Genomic DNA, 17338 nt, shown 5'->3' with positions numbered 1-17338 from the left:
TAAGTCTGTTCCCTGTATCTGTCACTGTTTTTCTCAAAGTAGAAGTGAGAGGATCTATTTCTCATCCTATGTCTCTATCAAATGAGGAAAGTACAGATAACTAAGAGGACTGTGTTTTCCCAGAAAATTGTGCAAGATGACTGTTTTTTCATAGAGTCAGGGCTGCTTTGCCCGTAACTGAGCTTCCCAGATCTGGTGGTGTTTAAACCAGGACTCCTAGTGTAAGGAATCCAAAAATAGGCTTGTGCGGCATATGTGACCTTCCTGTGCGTGTACACCGAGTTGTGTGTGCCTGTGAGTCTGAAGGAGTGACTGCAGGCTTTCCAGAATGTGGCCGCTTGTCTGAAAGTGAGCCTCCTCCCGAGAGGAAGTGCAGGCCCGGGTCACAGAGCAGGGTGTGGGTGGGAGGGGCCCGCTGTCCACACATGTTCGTGTGACCTCGTGTTACCGGCCAGGGTCTCTGTGGCTTGTCGCCTTGGGCTCCGAGGCTAGCCGTTGGTCACCCACAGAGATTGCATATCTGGCCTTAAAATAATACAAGAACTGTAAAGAGAATGTGGCACGAGAAAGTCACTAGCAGCATGGCATGCATGGAGAGAGCCGCTCAGTGCAGTCGAAGGGCGCCGGGCTGGAGTCGCACCGGAGACCCTCGGAGGCACCGTCCCTTTCCTGCCCCACTCCTTCCTGGCCCGCAGCGCCCAGGGTGCGGAAGGGGTGATCTCAAGGAGGTTTTTTGGCCCGAGCCGGCTCATTTTGCCCTTGCCCTCTGAAGTCTGAGCTCCATGTTTGTGGTCAGCTTGGTGCCCTGTGGTGGCCCTTCTCGGCAGAATTGTGGGCAGCACCTCTTCCCATGGGATCCTGGTGCTCCTGATGTTCCCTGGAGGTTGCCAACCTCTGCGTCCTTCGGCATTAGGCCTGTAGGGGCGTCCACTTTGGGGACACACGTAATCGCAATGGCATTCCATAAAGCACTACTGTCCATGGGGACTCAGAGTTGGACACCACCGAGCGGCTAAGCACAGAGCACTTGAGAGCCTGTGTGGCTCAAGCCACCGGGCAAGCGTGTTCTCACTCCTAACCACTTCTGCTGCCCAGACAGGGCGCTGTGCAGCCCAGGCAGTGGAGGCAAGAGGCAGTGGGTGGAGGTGAGAGGGAGGGATCAGCAAAGGAGCACAGAGAGCAGGCCTTTGCTGGATACTTCCTCTGTGCGCTGGGCCTTGTTGTGATTAACTTGCCAAATCCTCACATTTCTATGGGATTGAGATGTTGTCAACCCATTTTATGGGTGTGAAGACTGAGGGTGAGAGAGAGAGAGATGGAGAGAGAGAGATTGGCTCAGGGCTCCCAGCCAGATTCCAACCCAGATCAGCCAGATTCCCACTGCTCCGGTGCCCCCGCACCCCGGGTACCAGCCCTGGGAACCACTGGGAACTGTTCAGAGGACACAGCCTGGGCCGCCCTCCTGCACTTGAGGAGCCGTTATCCTGCAGAGCATGTTTTGGCAGTGTCTGGTGGGGAGGGGCCTGTGGCTCTGGAGTCCCTCCAGCTTCTACCTTGGGTGCAGTGGACCCCCAGCCCTGAGCAGGTAGAACCGAGTAGCTGTGGACGGCAAGGCTGGAGTAACATGGGGCTCTGTCTGGAGTGCTGCTGTGGCGGTGGCTGGGCTGGGGTCTCTGGGTCACATTCATAGGCACAAGGGCGACTCTTGTGGTCCAGGGACCTGCCTGCCACGTTCCCAAGCACTTAGTTCACCCCCTGAGCCCATCAGCCAGCTGTCATGCCCTCTGGGGCACTCCTGTGTGCCCCTCCCACCCCCTCACTGCTCACTGCCCCGCCCCAGCTTCACACACACCCTCCCTGCCTTCAGTCCATCAAGCAGTGGCTTTGGAGTCAGCCAGACGTGGGCTGGAGTCTGGCTGCCTGTGTGCTGTTGTGTGACGCCAGGTATGTCTCTGAGCCTCAGTTTCCCCATCTGGACATTAAGGGTGATGACATTGATCTCGAAGCCGTTGGCTTCGCTAGAAACCCAGTGTGTCCCAGCTGGCAAGACAGTAGGAGCCCCATGCCAGGCACCCAGCAGACAGGTCATGTCTGTTGTTCAAAGTCTAGATGGCAATTAAATGTGCAAACCTGGCCCACAGGCTGTACCGAAGACAGGCTTTCTCTAGAGTTCTGCAGAAGTGTGACCCTTCGTAAGCTGGCGTTTCTCGTGTGAGAATCCAAGTGTCTGGCTTGACTGGAATGTTTGGCAGCTCCAGCCACAGGGGCTTATACTCCCGATGGCATCTATGAGCTGGGCTGAGCGCGGTTGCCCATAGATGGCCACCTGCTGCCCATCTGCCGCCACCTCCGCCCAGGCGGCCTCACCGCCTTTAACCCAGCCTGGCCCAGATGCGAGTAGGTAACTGCAGGCCTGCCTGGGAAGTGGGGAAGCAGAGGGATGAGCCGAAGGCTCACAGGCAGTCTTACGTCTTCCTTGGATCCCGGGGGCTGCTGCTTCCTTCCTGGCTGTGCCCACACTGGTCTCTGTCTCCAGAGCCCTTAGATTTGGGTCCTCACTGATGGGCCCTTCAGTGCTTGCTGCCTTGGCAGAGCCTCTGTGTCCCCATCACAGTAGCTCCTGCCTGTGTCTCGCATTCTGCATCCATGCTCTCGTGTGACCGGGCCCCCACCTCCCCGGAGCAGGTGGGATAGCCGTTGTCCATTCATTCTCTTGTTCAGGCACTGACTCACTCGTGCACTTATTTATTCACCAACAAATGTTTCCAGAGTATCAGCTGTGTGCCAGGCAGCTTTAAGGGCACAGACGCAAAGCTCTGCCCTTCAGGAATTCACGTTCTATGGGGCAGTGGGGTGGGAGCGAGGAGGCAGACAAAAAATGAAACTGTAGGTGTAGCCGGATAGATGCTCGGACTTGCCTGGGGCTCCCAGGGTCGTTGCTTTGCTCTCTGCTGCTCTCAGACTGTTCCTTCAACTTTTCCTGGGGCAGCTGCTGGTGCTGGGGCCTTGTCTGTGAGAGTGCGGTGGTCATGTCAGCTTCCCACGTGTGTCCAGCCTCCGGTGTTACTGGCTGGAGCACACTCACTGAGTGCCAGGTCCCGAGCCTTGGGCTTTCCCCAAGTCTTCCCATTTGTTCACTCCCCAGGTGGCAGATTCTATAGTTCCAACTGAGGGTCAGAGCTCTACGCTTACTTGTTCCAAGGCCATTCCTTGTTCAAGGTTAGTTAGCGTCAGGGCCGGAATTAGAACCCAGGTATGCCTGGGAACCATGGCCGGAAGAGCCTGGCGGGCTAGGAATGGGGTCACAGGGTCGGACATGACCGAGTGACTGAGCATGTGTGTCTGACTCCAGGGTGGAAACCCTGGGCTTACCTATTTACTCAGGCTTTTGTTCCTTGGAGATAATCTGGGGGTTGCCCTGGGGATGTAATAGAACATGGACGCCCACCCTGCGCTGTCTCCCTGGCTGTGAGCAGCTCAGCCCCGTCTCTGCCCGCCGTGCCCACCTCACCACCCTGCTCCCCTTGGTTTCAGTTCTGCTTGCCCCTTGAGGACTGTCTCACATGCCACAAACCTTGAATGATTTTAGTTGAAGAACGTGCGTCCTACCAGGCAGGCAGGCCTCCCAGCGGTGTGTCTGTGCTTCCTGTGACCCTAATTTCCTGGTCGTGTGGGCTGTGAGTCCGTCTTCTGAGGGGCACGGCCCTGGACCACCCCTCTCTTTGGCAGCAGCAGCCCTGCCACCCCTGGTTTTGGGGAATGATGGCTGGACAGACAGATGGCCAAGAGATCAAAAATACCTGTGCAGACAGAGATCTGTCTGTGTCTCCCCTGGGGGCTGAAAATCCAGTTCGTGTCTGCCTGGAGTCTGGTCCCAGCCCTGATTTCCGGTGTGATGAGTGGCGATGGGGATAGTCTTCCCCGTGTCGATGGTGACTGGCGTCTGTCGTGCTCTGCAGGGTGGCAGGCCTGGTGCTTGTGGTTCTTCGATGTGCTAGCTCATTCACTCTCCCACGCCTCCCACGGTGAGAACGTGCTGTCCCCATTTACAGGAGAGCACATACTATTAGAGGCTCAGAGAGGTGAAGCATGTTGCCTAAAGACACACAGTGGCAGCATTTGGACTCAAGCTCAGAGGAACGCTGACCCTGAAGTCAGTGCTCCTGACTTCTGGGCCAGACAATGCCAGAAGGAGTTAGGCACCCCCAGCTGGAATCACCTCAGTTCTATCCCAGGGGTGCCCCGGGACTGGGGCCAGCACGCTTGGCACTGCCTCGGTTATCTCGACTAGTAATTCCCACCCCCGCCCGGGGGGTGTGTCAGATGTGCTGGACAGGCTTAGGGGTTCCCCCTTGCAACTCCAAGGTCATCCCCTCTGCTCTTCCTTCTTGCCAGGGGGCACTCAGTTGCCAGTCTCGAGGGGAACTCGAATTCCCCGAGTCTCTGTGAACGTGGTGGGTGGGGCTGGGGGCAGAAGAGCAAGGCCCGGCGTTCCCGGGAGGCCTCGTGGGTGTGGGCTGCCCCTCTCAATGGCCGCATTGTCTGGCCTGGAGCTCAGAGGTGTGGAGGTCCTGGACTCCACCTCCAGGGACCAGCTGCTGAGAAGCTGGAGACAGTTTTGGGTTCACTTCTGTGTTTTGGGGACCTTCTTTCTACATGTCTCTGTCAAGTAAAGAAAAGCCTCTGTCTTCTGTGCTGGTGGGGTGTCCCTGTGCCTCTCAGGGCAGGGAGACCTGGGAAAGAAGGGGTGAAGAGGCAGCACCCACCCCTGCCCCCCAAGAAGAAGCAAGTCTCGAGAGGGGAACAGGCTTGCCTTTGGCTGCACATTTCGGCTATCTTTGGACCTTGGGAGTCGGACAGACCTGGGTTTCTACCCTCGTTCTGTGGACTTAGGAGGTTGGTGGCTTTAGGGAGGCTCTTTCCCCACCAAACCTCAGTTTCTGCATCTGTAAAACAGAGAGAAATACAATTACTTACAGGAGTAAGTAAAGGAATGCTTGTAGAATGCTCAGCACAGTGCCCGGTATGACTTAGGCACTCAATAATGGCAGTCATTATCTCTGGTCTCTTGGGCGGCAGCAGAGGGAGGGACTGGCTTCCTTTCTTTGCAGAATCAGCTATGTGAGTCATCTTTTTGGCAGTTTTGCTGATTTCTGGGCATCTGAAGGCCACTGAAATGTTTCATTCATATTTCTTCGTTCTCATAAATTCATTCAGCAAACACTGTTCACGAATCAGGTCCAGGCTCTTGTAATTTATGATATGAATGAACTTTTATAAATATTAAATATGACATTTAATGATTAAGTGATGTCCCTCACCTTGGACCCTCAGATGTCAATGTTGCAAATGACCTTTCAGCTGTTAGAGGCTTCAATTTCCAGGTGGGGAAACTAAGGCTCAGAGCAGGAAAGGGGTTTGGACAGCATAGTCACAGGACAGGGGAAGGTCTGGGACTGTGTCCAGACCTACGCAAGAGGTGTGCTCAGTCGTGTCTGACTCTCTGTGGCCCCATGGACTGTAGCCCACCAGGATCCTCTGTCCGTAGAACTCTCCAGGCAAGAAGAGTGGAGAGAGTTGCCCTTTAGCTGTATCTGCGTTTAGTTGCAGGAGTGTTGCCGACATCTAGTCATTGAGCATCTCTGTACCCAGAACTCCTGCTGGCCTTGGGGAGGGCCAGGTAAAGGAGCAGACCCAGGCCTCGAGCACCGTGCAGTCTCCAGGGTATGGCTTGAGCATGCCTCAGCTGTCTCTTGAGGATGGTCAGGCTTGGTCCTGCTGCCTGCGGGCTGTACATGTTGGTGATGTCTGAAACCCCGTGGGTGGTTCAAGCCTGCTTTTATCTGGGCTGTGACATCTTGGCTCCTTTATCTCCGGGTGAGCAAGCTCACTTGGTATGTGTGAGCTGACCCCTGGGGCCCAGTGAGTGCTGGAGCAGGGAGACAGAGGCGCCTTTTCCCCCACCGCCGGGAGGCTATGTCTCAAGCTGTTCTGGCTTCCTTCCTGAGGCACAGGGATGGGGGCGTGGGGTCACTAGGTCTCTCCTTCATGGTGGTGAATGCAGCTGACTTGGCAGCCAGAGAGGTCCCAGTTCAGGTCTTGGCTCTGGTAACTATTTCTGTGACTTTAATTTCTCTGAGCCTCAGTTTCCTCATATGTAAAATGGGAATAAAGCATCACCAGATACTGATAATAACAGGTAGCATTTGTCAAGCATTTACTTACTGTGTGCCAGGTAATGTTCTGAGAGCCAGGCATCTGTTACCTTAGCCCTGTTCCCTTTAATCCTCACGATAGATCCTGTGAGGCAGAGGCATTCTTCAGGATACCCACTTCAAATGGTAAGGTAATTTATGCAAAGCACTTGGCATAGGCCTGGGCACAAAATAAGGCTCTCAGTTCCTGTTAGTTGTCGTGGATGGGGAAACTGAGGCCAACCTGTGTTAATTGATCAGGCAACCGCTTACGTCCTGAGTAAGTTGAGGGCATGGAGTGAAACTGTATGACGGCGGGGGACAGTGAACTCGGTGGGGGGTTGGGGGGCGGTGGGTTTTGTGTGTATGTTACTTGCTGGGGCAGAAATCAGCTTGGCACAGGACTTTGGTGTCAGTGTTTCATTCTGAAGGGTTGTTCAGGTGGAGGAGAGAGATTTTAAATTCTGCTCTGTCAGTCCTAACGATTATTGAGCTGATTCTCTATTTGCAACAGCTCCAAGGAAGATTTTTATAGTCACCGGTCCCAGGGCAGCTCTGAGAGGACACTGCCCACGTGGGGAGAGAGTACCTGCGCAGATGCAGGGCCAAATTCCTGTGGCTAAGATAGTGCAGGAATAGAGCAGGTGCCTCGTCAGTCCACAAATGAATGAGTGCACGCATGATTGGGGAGGTGAGCTGGCCCTCCAGGATCCTGTAGCAAGGCTGGGACCCTTAAGCTGCTCCATGACAGCTGCTTAATCTAAACTGATAGGGGATCAAGGTGAACACAGGTTTCCAGTTTCTTTTGGGCGCCAAGCAGTCGGAAGCCAGTGACCGCAGGCTGTCTCTCACTGGGTGTCCTCTGAGCGTGTTTATGGGCTGAGGTCTCCAGGGACACAAAGAGCTCGTGCATGCTGACTAGGGAGACCAGCTGTGCTGAGGTTACTCACCTGACAAGAGGGCCCAGGAAAAGCAAACGCCTCCTGCTCTGGAGTGTGCTCCCCGTATTTAGGCTCAGGCAGACCTGTCTTCCTCATGCAAGGCAGCTAGCGTGAGCAGCCTGGGATCAGATCCCAGCTCGGCCTGTACCTGCTGTGGGTCTCGAGACTGGGTGGGAGGGCAATTCCAACCTGGCTGGTGGGGTTAAATCCTTATAAAGAAGATATGTTCTGGTGCCATGAGGGATGGCTGTGACATGTTAAGTGTCCTGCAAATGATTGGGGAAGAACTCTAGCCCAGGGACAGACTATGAGCTCATAAATCAGAGCACCTGGGTTCAAATCCTGGCCTCATCTCCTGTTAGCTGGGGACCTTGATAAGTGACTGAAACGCTCTCTGCCTTCGTTTTCTCATCTGGAATAGGGGTGTTAAGGAGCCACCCGTGGGTCACATCTGGCCTGCCACCTTCTTGCACACCCTGAAGTCCCATCACCGTGGCCCATGGGATTTGCTGGCACACAGCCACACTCATTTGATAAGGTCTCGTCCACCAGTGCTTTCAGGCTGAAGCATCAGAGGCAAAGCCCTGCAGAGCCAGAATTATTTACTGTCTGGTTCTTTGTAGAAAGGTTTCCCTGATGGCTCAGTGGTGAAGAGTCCTCCTGTAGTGCAAGAGATGAGGGTTCAGTTCCTGGGTTAGGAAGACCCTGTAGAGAAGGAAATGGCAATCTACTCCAGTATTCTTGCTGGGAAAATCCCATGGAAGGGGAGTCTGGTAAGCTACAGGCCATGGGGTTGCAAAGAGTCAGACGTGACTGAGCGACTGAGCATGCGTGCTCTTTACAGATAAACTTTGGAGGTCCTTGACCTAGAGCATGGAGATAATAACAGTATTCACCTTAAAGAAACGTGTAAGGGTTAAATGAGAGACTGCATAGACGTCCTTGGACAGGGCTTCACACATGGTGTCCGCACTTTTCTAGCTGCAAAGCGTTTAGGCCGTATCGTGAGGCCCACAGCCTGCCACCCTGGGAGCCTGCCCCCAGCCTCTGGCAGCCACTCACCTTTCTCTCTCTGTTGCTGTTCAGTCGCTCAGTCACGTCTGACTTTTTGCGTCCGGATGGACTGCAGCACACCAGGCTTCCCTGTCCTTCACCACCTCCTGGAGCTGCTCAGACTCATGTCCATTGAGTTGTGATGCCATCCAGCCGTCGTGTCCTCTGTCATCCCCCTCGCCTCCTGCTTTCTGTCTTTTCCAGAATCAGGGTCTTTTCTAATGGGTCGCATCTTTATATCAGGTGGCCAAAGTATTGGAGCTTCGGCTTCAGCATCACTTCTTCCAGTGAATATTGAGGGTTGATTTCCTTTAGGATTAACTGGTTAGATCTTCTGTCTACCATGGATTTGCCTATTCTGGACATTTCATAGAAATGGAATCACATATGTGTGGCCTTTCGTGGCTGATGTTTTTTTTCACTTAGCACGATATTTTCAAGGTTCATTCATATGTGTCAACACGCCATTCCTTTTTAACGACTGGATAATATTCCATTGTATGGAGGTGCCACGCTTTGTTTCTCTGTTCATCCCTTGATGTGCTCTTGGGTTGTTTCCAGCTTTTAACTATTGTGAATAATGCTGCTTTGGTATACAAACATCTGTTTGATACTCTGCTTTTCATTTCTTCGGGTATATACTCAGAAGTGGAGAGCCACTTCATAAGGCAATTCCAGTTTTGATTCTGTTTCTAATTTTTAAGATTTTAGTTTTAAATTTTTGAGGAACTGCCATAATGTCTTCTGCAGTGGCCACAGCATTTTGCATCCCCACCAGCAACACACGTGTTCCCATTTCTGTATGTCCTTGCTTGTTTTCTTTTTTTTTTTAAATAGCCAGTCCAATGGGTGAAAAGTGATATCTGATTGTGGCTTTTTAAAACCTATTTATTTTTAATTAAAGATAACTGCTTTACAGTGTTGTATCGGTTTCTGTCATACATCAACATGAATCAGCCATTAGTATGCATTTGTCCCCTCCCCCTTGAACCTCCTCCCTCTCACTTCCCACCCCATCCCGCCCCTCTAGTTCTAAATTGTGGTTTTGGTTTGCATTTCTCTAATTAGTAATGCTGAGCATACTTTCATGCGTTTATTGGCTATTTGTATATCTGTAAGTGTCTATTCAAGATTGAGCGGTAAAAGTATATTTTTTAATATATTCGTGATGTTAGTCGCTTATCAGATATATGATTTGTAAGTATCCTATATACTTACATTCTGTGGGTTGCTTTTACACCATGTTGATAGTGTTTTTTTTGATGTCCAAAGGTTATTATATTTGATAAAGTGCACTTTTTTTTTTCTGTTGTTGTTGCCAGTGCTTTCGGTGTCAAAACCAAGAAATCATAGCTAAATTCAATGTCATGACTTTTCCCTCATTTTTTTTTCTTCTAAGAGTTTTGTAGTTTTAGCTCTTCCATTTATGTCTTTGATCCATTTTTAGTAAATTTTGGTATATGATGTAAGGGACCATCTTCATTCTCTTGCATGTTGGTAATTCAGTTTTCCCAACAAAATTGGTTGAAAAGACTGTTCTTTTTCCACTGAATGGTCTTGGCCCCTTTGTTAAAAATCATTTGTCTATATATGTAAGGGTTTATTTCTGGGATGTCATTCCGTTGGTCTATGTGTCTGTCTTTATGCTGTTTTGATTACTGTAGTTTGTAGTAAGTTTTGAAATCAAGAGGTATGAGACTTTCAATTTTCTTTGAACAATTTTTTCCAACTGTCCTTTTTCAAGGTTCTTTTGGTGCTTGGGGTCCCTTGATATTCCATATGAATTTTAGTATGAATTTTTTCAGTTTCTATAAAAGATGCCATGGGCATTTGATAGGGATTGCGTTGAATCTGTAGATTGTGTTGGGTAGTACTGACATCTTAACAAAGCCTTTCAGTCATGCATAGAGGATGTCTTTCCATTTCTTTGTATCATCTTTAATGCTCTTCAGCCACGTTTTGCCCTTTTCAGTGTACAAATCTTCCACCTTCTTGGTTTAATCTTACTCCCTCTTTCTAGACAGTCCTAAGTATTTTCTTCTTCTTGATGCTATTATAAATGGAATTGTTTCCTTAATTTTCTTTTACTGGATTTTTCATTGTTAGTGTCTAGAAAGAAGCCCAGCGTGTTTTTCTTGTTGTTTTTTGACTACACTGCAGCATATTAAGGAGAAGGCAATGGCAACCCACTCCAGTACTCTTGCCTGGAAAATCCCACGGACGGAGGAACCTGGGTGTCTGCAGTCCCATGGGGTCGCACAGAGTCAGACACGACTGAAGTGACTTAGCAGCAGCAGCAGCATATTAAAAGGATTATACACCATGACCAGTGAAATTTATTCTTGGAAGCAAGGGTGGTCTTATATATGAAAATCAATGAATACAACAAACTGCCTTGGGAGAATAAAGGAGGGAGAACACACGATCATTTGAGCTAATGAAGAAAAAGTATTTGACAAAATTCAGCACTTCCATGAGACAAACATTTAACAAACCAATAGAAGAAAAGTATCTAACATAATAAAGGTCACATATGAGCAACTCACAGTGAACATACTCAGTGGGGAGAGACTAAACACTCTAAGACCAGAGATGAGGCAAAGATGCCTACCTTCATCACTTCTATTCAGCGTAGTATTGGGAGCACTAGCTAGACAATGAGTCAGGAAAAAAGAAAGACATGCAAATTGCAAGAAGAAGTAAAATTAGTTCTGTTTGCGGATGACAAGCTCTTATATATAGAAAACCCTGAAGAGGGTGTTCTGGGCATGGCCCTGCTGGGACTTTCATTGTGGATAGGCACAGCCCCATCCCTTTCCAGATGAACAGACGCATCTGTAGCCATGGGTGATTTTAGGCCAGTACGTTTCATTAAGAGTACTTCTAATATGAAATTTTGTAACATAGTAGTTGAATAAAATGTAGAAAATAGACCAAGAATAGACGAAGATGGGGAAACAGTGGCTGACTTTATTTTGGGGGGCTCCAAAATCACTGTAGATGGTGATTGCAGCCATGAAATTAAAAGATGCTTACTCCTTGGAAGGAAAGTTATGGCCAACCTAAAAAGCAGAGACATTACTTTGCTGACAAAGGTCCGTCTAGTCAAGGCTATGGTTTTTCCAGTGGTCATGTATGGATGTGAGAATTGGACGATAAAGAAAGCTGAGTGCTGAAGAATTGATGCTTTTGAACTGTGGTGTTGGAGAAGACTCTTGAGAGTCCCTTGGACTGCAAGGAGATCCAACCAGTCCATCCTAAAGGAGATTAGTCCTGGGTGTTCATTGAAAGGACTGATGTTGAAGCTGAAACTCCCAATAGTTTGGCCACCTGATGTGAAGAGCTGACTCATTTGAAAAGACCCTGATGCTGGGAAAGATTGAGGGCAGGAGGAGAAGGGGACAACAGAGGATGAGATGGTTGGACATGAGCTTGGGTAAACTTCAGGGGTTGGTGATGGACAGGGAGGCCTGGCATGCTGTGGTTCATGGGGTCACAAAGAGTTGGACATGACTGAGCAAGTGAACTGAACTGAAACCTTTTGTGGGTATTGATGTAATTTTTCCATTCTCTTTTCTAAACAGGCTATTTAGTAATATCCTAAGGCATTCTGACGATTGTTTTCTTTTTATTTATTGTTATTATTACATTTATTGAGATAATCATTTTATTAATTAAACCTCATGTATTTCTATAAAAGCGCTAAGAAATTCATATTATAAGCTCCCTGTGACTGAGAGCTGAAATGTGAAGTGTTAAGACCCGTGTAATGGAACCCAGTGTGAACCATGTCATGAAAGAGACATTATTTTTCTCTTTTACGTCATATAAAAGGCACCAAGACATGAAACTTTTTAAACTAAAAGGACTGAAAAAAGCCACTTTCAAAAAAAAAAAAGGAGAAGAAGAAAAACCAAACTGTATTTTGCCACATGTGAGAGTACAGTTGGGCAGAATTACAGAAAGTTAATAAACAGAACATCACTCTGACATAGGCTATGATTAACTCCAAATGAGGACTGCTGTTTCAAAAAGAGCTTCACATTTTGAAGTGTAGTTTACAGGACAGTCATCTTCTAAAGACACTTCGTCAGGGTCCACATGCAAATTGTAGAATATTATAGATTTAATCCTGGTGTAGAAGGAAAAGTTGGTACATTTATTCATGGGAGTAAAACCAAAGCTAAACTCAGAGCTTCCCAGTAGCTGGCGCAGAATAATAATGATAACGGAAGATGTCTGTTCTGAGATAGTAGTCTGCCATCTTCTCTGTCTGCTGGCTTTCCAAATAAAGTCATATTCCTTGCCTCAAAGAAAATAAAAAGTAAAAAAAATACGGGAAGTGCAGGGCATCATGGAGGTCTCAAGCTGCAGAAGAGGAAGCAAACTAGATTGGCAGACTGCTTCAACTTTCCTAGTGCTGACCTGGGAGGGGAGGGGTCACGGGGGCCTTGTGTAAGGGCCTTGTGCAAGGGCATTGTGTAAGGGACAGTTTCACTGAAAGATGCAGGAACCGCCCAGGTTTGACCACTTCTCATACTGACTTTTGATACTGGCAGTGGGAGTGTTGATGAACTGTAATTCTGGGAAGGCATGTTTTTGTAGGAAGCCTAAATAGGGACAGGGGGGCCTGGCGTGCCGCGATTCATGGGGTTGCGAAGAGTCGGACACGACTGAGCGCCTGAACTGAAGTGTGATCTTTCTAGAGATTTCCTTTGCTAGATTCACCAAGTGCGTATTCGTTGTTGTAGCTTTTGTATTGGACGTGTCGTTGGCTGTCTGATGACACTGGGGGGGAGAAAAGATTAGTACCACTTTCAGATGAAGAAATCGAGGCATGGGGACATTAAGTGGCTTACCTAGGTGCACATAGCTAAGAAGGAAGGCGACTTGAAGGGCTTCCCAGGTGGTGCTAGTGGTAAAGAACCTGCCTGTCAGTACAGGAGACATAGAGACATGGGTTTGATCCCTGGGTGGGGAAGATCCCCTGGAGGAGGCCTTGGCAACCCACTCCAGCATTCTTGCCTGGAGAATCCCATGGACAGAGGAGTCTGGCGGGCTACAGTCCAAAGGGTCGCAAAGAGTTGAATAGGACTGAGTGACTAACCACACACAAGCCAGCCCTCGAGGCCAAGCCCACCACCTTTTCCTCTTCAGCTGGCCCATGGTAGAGGAGGAGACGGCTGCGCCTGCCCTGTGCCTCTGTGTGTGTGAGGCTCAGGCTTATTGCTTGATACATACCACCTCATCAGATCCTTAGAGTGGTTCTGGGGGCGTCTCTAGTGTTGTCCCATTTTACAGAGAGGTAGGTCATTGCCAAGGCTGCATAGTCAGTAGCTGGTGAAAACACTGACCTGGGTTTGGTGGTGGGACTTGAGGGCGTGCAAGAAGTCAGTGAAACTGTGCATAAACATTTGTTCATATTTGCATCTTTCTATATGAGGGGTGAGAAGGTGGCTTTCATGGGGTCTCAAAACACAAGACAAAACAAAAAAAACCCCTGAACCCCTGAGCTCAAGAAAGAAATCCTAGAAACAGTTCCTACTGACTGAGTCTCACGTGTTGCCCATCAAGGCCTGGATGACTGTCACTCCTGTGGGCTCTGGGTGTGCCATTCCACCATCTTATAGGCCACGTCCATGACTTGTGTGGTGACTGAGCTGGGCTTCCCTTCCACTCCTGCCTCTTGTGGCTCGGCTTTTTCTAGCAATTAGGATTTGTGGTTCTCTTTTGTAGTGCCAAGCATCATTAAAAGGCAGAGCTGAGCTTCGCGAGGTTGATGCCCGTATCCAGGACGCTCTGACCCTGGGAACAAGCCTGGTTGGTTGGTGGTTGGTTCAGTGAACACTCGAGTGAGTGAGTGAGTGGAAGAAAGAAGTACCACTTCCTCAAGTACTGGGTTGCAGCATGTTAACGCATCTCTGATGACATTTACTTAGGACGATAGCACGGTGGTAAAGAGTAGTCCAGGGGAGCCGGGGCACGCTTGACGTCTTCATGGCCAAGCAGGGCCAGAGTGACTGTGGGAGCATCAGGGGCCTTGTGCTTCCACCCTGGCAGGTGGTGGTGTGTGAGCGCGTGGACAGTGCCTTGCCCGCCCCCTCCCGTGGCATATAGCCTTGTCCAGCATGTGACAGGCCTGTCTGCTGCCCTGGGCTGAGGGAGGGCGCCACAGCCTTCCCCTCCCTGTTACCCTTTTCTCTGGTGTCCCTGGCCCAGCTTAGAGCTCCCTGCTTGACCTCCAGGGGTGGCCTGTCCCCTAAATATAGCTCAGAGGTGGGGCCCAGCTAAGAGGAACAGCATCAGCAGCTCTGTCTTACAGTTGAGAAAACAGGCTCACACGGTTGAAATGACTTGCCCAAGGCCGCAACTAGTGAGCGGTGGCTTGGGACTTGGGTCCAACCAGGCATCACCGCATCCTCATATTTACAGCGCCAGGAAGCCTCTGGAAAGTCAGCTACAAGTTAGGAGGCCTCGTTGAAACACTGAAGCAGCTCCTCCCTCCTATGGCTGGAGAGCTGGCTCTGGCCTGAGATCTGGCTCTGGGCCAGTGAGGTTACAGCTGAGGTTTTCTTTTCTATTTAGAGCAGCGGGCCTTCTTGAGCGCCCCTCAGGCACTGTGTCTGACCTTGATCTGGAGGAGATGCTGGGAGTGCCTTGAAGTTTGTGTCACTTTCTGCCTTCCCCACCCATCTCTACCTGCACTTAAAAAAAAAGAGAAAGCGTCTTCCTGTATATATGATATGAGCCCAGAGTCGGCCAGAAAGAGCGAAGATGGGAGTAGACCAGGGAGGGGGCCTGTGTCAGCACCCCCGGCACTTGTGACTCTAACTGGCTTTTTCCATTTGCTGCACTGGGCTGGGAGCCCCTGAAGGCCCATATCAGGTGGTTCTCCCAGGGCCTGCTACCTGTTGGATGTGTGTTGAGTGAATGAATGAATGACCTGGAGGTTAGGAAAACCTGCTCTCCATTCAGGAGCCACTAGACAACCTGTGTGGCCTTGGTCAATTCCAGCTCCTTTCTGGGCTTTGATTTCTCTACCTGAGCTGGGCTTCACAGACCTGATGTTCTGATACTCCAGGCTCTGGGTGACGGAGAAGAGTCAACAGACAGGTGCTGGAATTCTCCGAGACTTGGCTTTGAATTGTAAGAAGCAGGGTGACTGGTAGGTGGGGGTGAGTGAGCGGACAGGGCCGATCAGAGGACAAGGGAAGGATGCGGGCTTGGCTGAAAAGGCTGTTCACTGAAGCTGCAGGTTTCCATGGTGACTTTTTTTTTTTTTTCCTCTGAAAAATGAAGTACCCAAGTAATTCCTGGGTGTGAGAGCCTCCTGTAAGAACTGATGTCAGGTTTCAGGGGTGTAGGGGCAGACTGGACAAACCCCTGGGCAGGAGTGAAAGGGGCCGAAGAGCAAATGCTAGCAGACCTATCTGATCGGGGCCGGCCCTGGAGGGGCTCTCGATTCGTGAGCTGGGCACTTCTGCTCATGTTACTTTGCCTTGTATTTTCTGCAGATTATGATCGAGTTCTGTCCTGGGGGAGCGGTGGATGCCATCATGCTGGGTGAGTCATTTCTTTTTTTTTGGCCTCTCTGAGTGGCTTGCAGGATCTTAGTTCCCTAACTAGGGATTGAACCTGTGTCCCCTGTGGTGGAAGCATGGAGTCCTAAGCACTGGATGGCCAGGGAAGCCTCTGGATAAGTCCTCCTTGATGCTGTCGAGCACTGGGATCCATCACTTTCCTACCCCAGTAATGCACGTGGTCTGTTTGAGTACCTTCCCACTCTGTCCACATCTGGGAGCAGGGGTTGGGTTACTGGAGAGGATGCAGGGTGCTCAGAAGACCAAAACTTCTCGTTCAAAGAGCCATATGTCCTTGAGTGGATCACTGGCTCCCTCAGGCTGTCTGGATGTAAGACTGGTGTGCTGCCCGCTTGCCGAACCCCACAGCACTTGTAGGAGGTGAGAATGAGACCCCTGAGGGAGGTTCTTTGAAAAGCGGGGATCTCCACCCATTTTCTCTCAGTTCCCCTGATGGGACTAACTGGTCCAGCTCCAGGCGGTTTGCTCTCTGTTGGTTTTAGAAGTCCAGGTGGGATAAGAGAAGCTGGCATGGGGAGAGCCGGCCCAGTGAGAGCCAGGTCACAGCTGCAGCTCTGTGGCCAGGAGTTGACTCTCCCACAGATGCCTGCCCTGCTCAGAGGGTCTTTCTGCCCTAGGCTGTCGCCCATCGCCTTGCAGAGCTGTGTAGAGGGACAAGCCCAGGCTTCCTGAGGGCCATCCCGGGTTCCTCAGCTTGCTAGCTGCGGGACGCTGGGCTGGCCCCTTTGCAGCGTGGGGGAGCATGCGTCTGGCGCATCACTGTATGGCCGCTTTAGTTTGTTAACGCCAGTGCTCGTTCTGATCCCGCTGGCCGTGACTTGCTAGCTGTTATACATTTTTGGCTCTCAGCTCTCCTGAAGAGCAGAAGGATGAGGTGCAGGTGGGGATGTGGTTTCAAAGGGGACTTAGGCTCATCTGCAGTGTTGCAACTTTTTTTTTTAGGAAGAAAGTATTCATGTATTGGTGTGTAATCAAAAATTTACCTTAAAAATTGACCATGCTGTGTGATTCCAATTATATGCCTTTCTAGAAAAAGATGAAACTATAGGACCAGATCTAATTAGTGATTGCTTCACGGCTGGAGTTGGGGGGTGAAAGGGGGACAGTGGGGAATTTTGGGGAGTGATAGAAGTATGTATTCTGTATCTAAACTGTGGTACTGTTGGTGTGACTACATACAGTTGCCAAAATTCACAGAACTGTATACCCAAAAAGGTGAATTTTACTGTATGTAAATTGTATCTCAATAAACTGGACTTTAAAAATGTGTCATAGGGACTTTCCTGGCCATCTAGTGCTTAAGACTTTGCCTTCCGGTTCATTCTCTGGTTGGGGAGTCAAGATCTCACATGGCTCCTGGCCAAAATACCAAAACATAAAACAGAAGCAATATTGTAACAAATTTAATAACAAGGCTTTAAAACATGGTCCACATCAAAACAAAAGAAATTGTTTTAATTGTGTTATGTCTATCTACCTCTTTGGATTATTATAAAGCTTTCATGAAATTACACACCCAACACTTTATCCTTATGCTGGCGCATTGTAA

The 17338-nt window shown here is 49.7% G+C and overlaps 1 protein-coding gene across 3 annotated transcripts in view; it reads left to right on the top strand.

The window, feature by feature from the left end:
* The window catches only part of STK10 (serine/threonine kinase 10), a 153645-nt gene that overhangs the window by 40842 nt on the left and 95465 nt on the right, over positions 1-17338 (top strand). For all 3 annotated transcript variants that reach the window (XR_008201176.1, XM_052658962.1, XM_052658961.1), the window contains exon 3: positions 15703-15751. Coding sequence is in view for 2 of the 3 variants with exons in the window: in XM_052658962.1 (XP_052514922.1) it covers positions 15703-15751 (49 nt within the window). In the remaining variant the exon portion in view is untranslated. The remainder of the gene's footprint in view (positions 1-15702; positions 15752-17338) is intronic.

Source organism: Budorcas taxicolor, chromosome 20 (assembly GCF_023091745.1).
Source record: "Budorcas taxicolor isolate Tak-1 chromosome 20, Takin1.1, whole genome shotgun sequence".
NCBI lineage: Eukaryota > Metazoa > Chordata > Mammalia > Artiodactyla > Bovidae > Budorcas > Budorcas taxicolor.
Note: the sequence above shows the minus strand (reverse complement) of the source record. Positions and strands in the feature narration are given on the sequence as shown.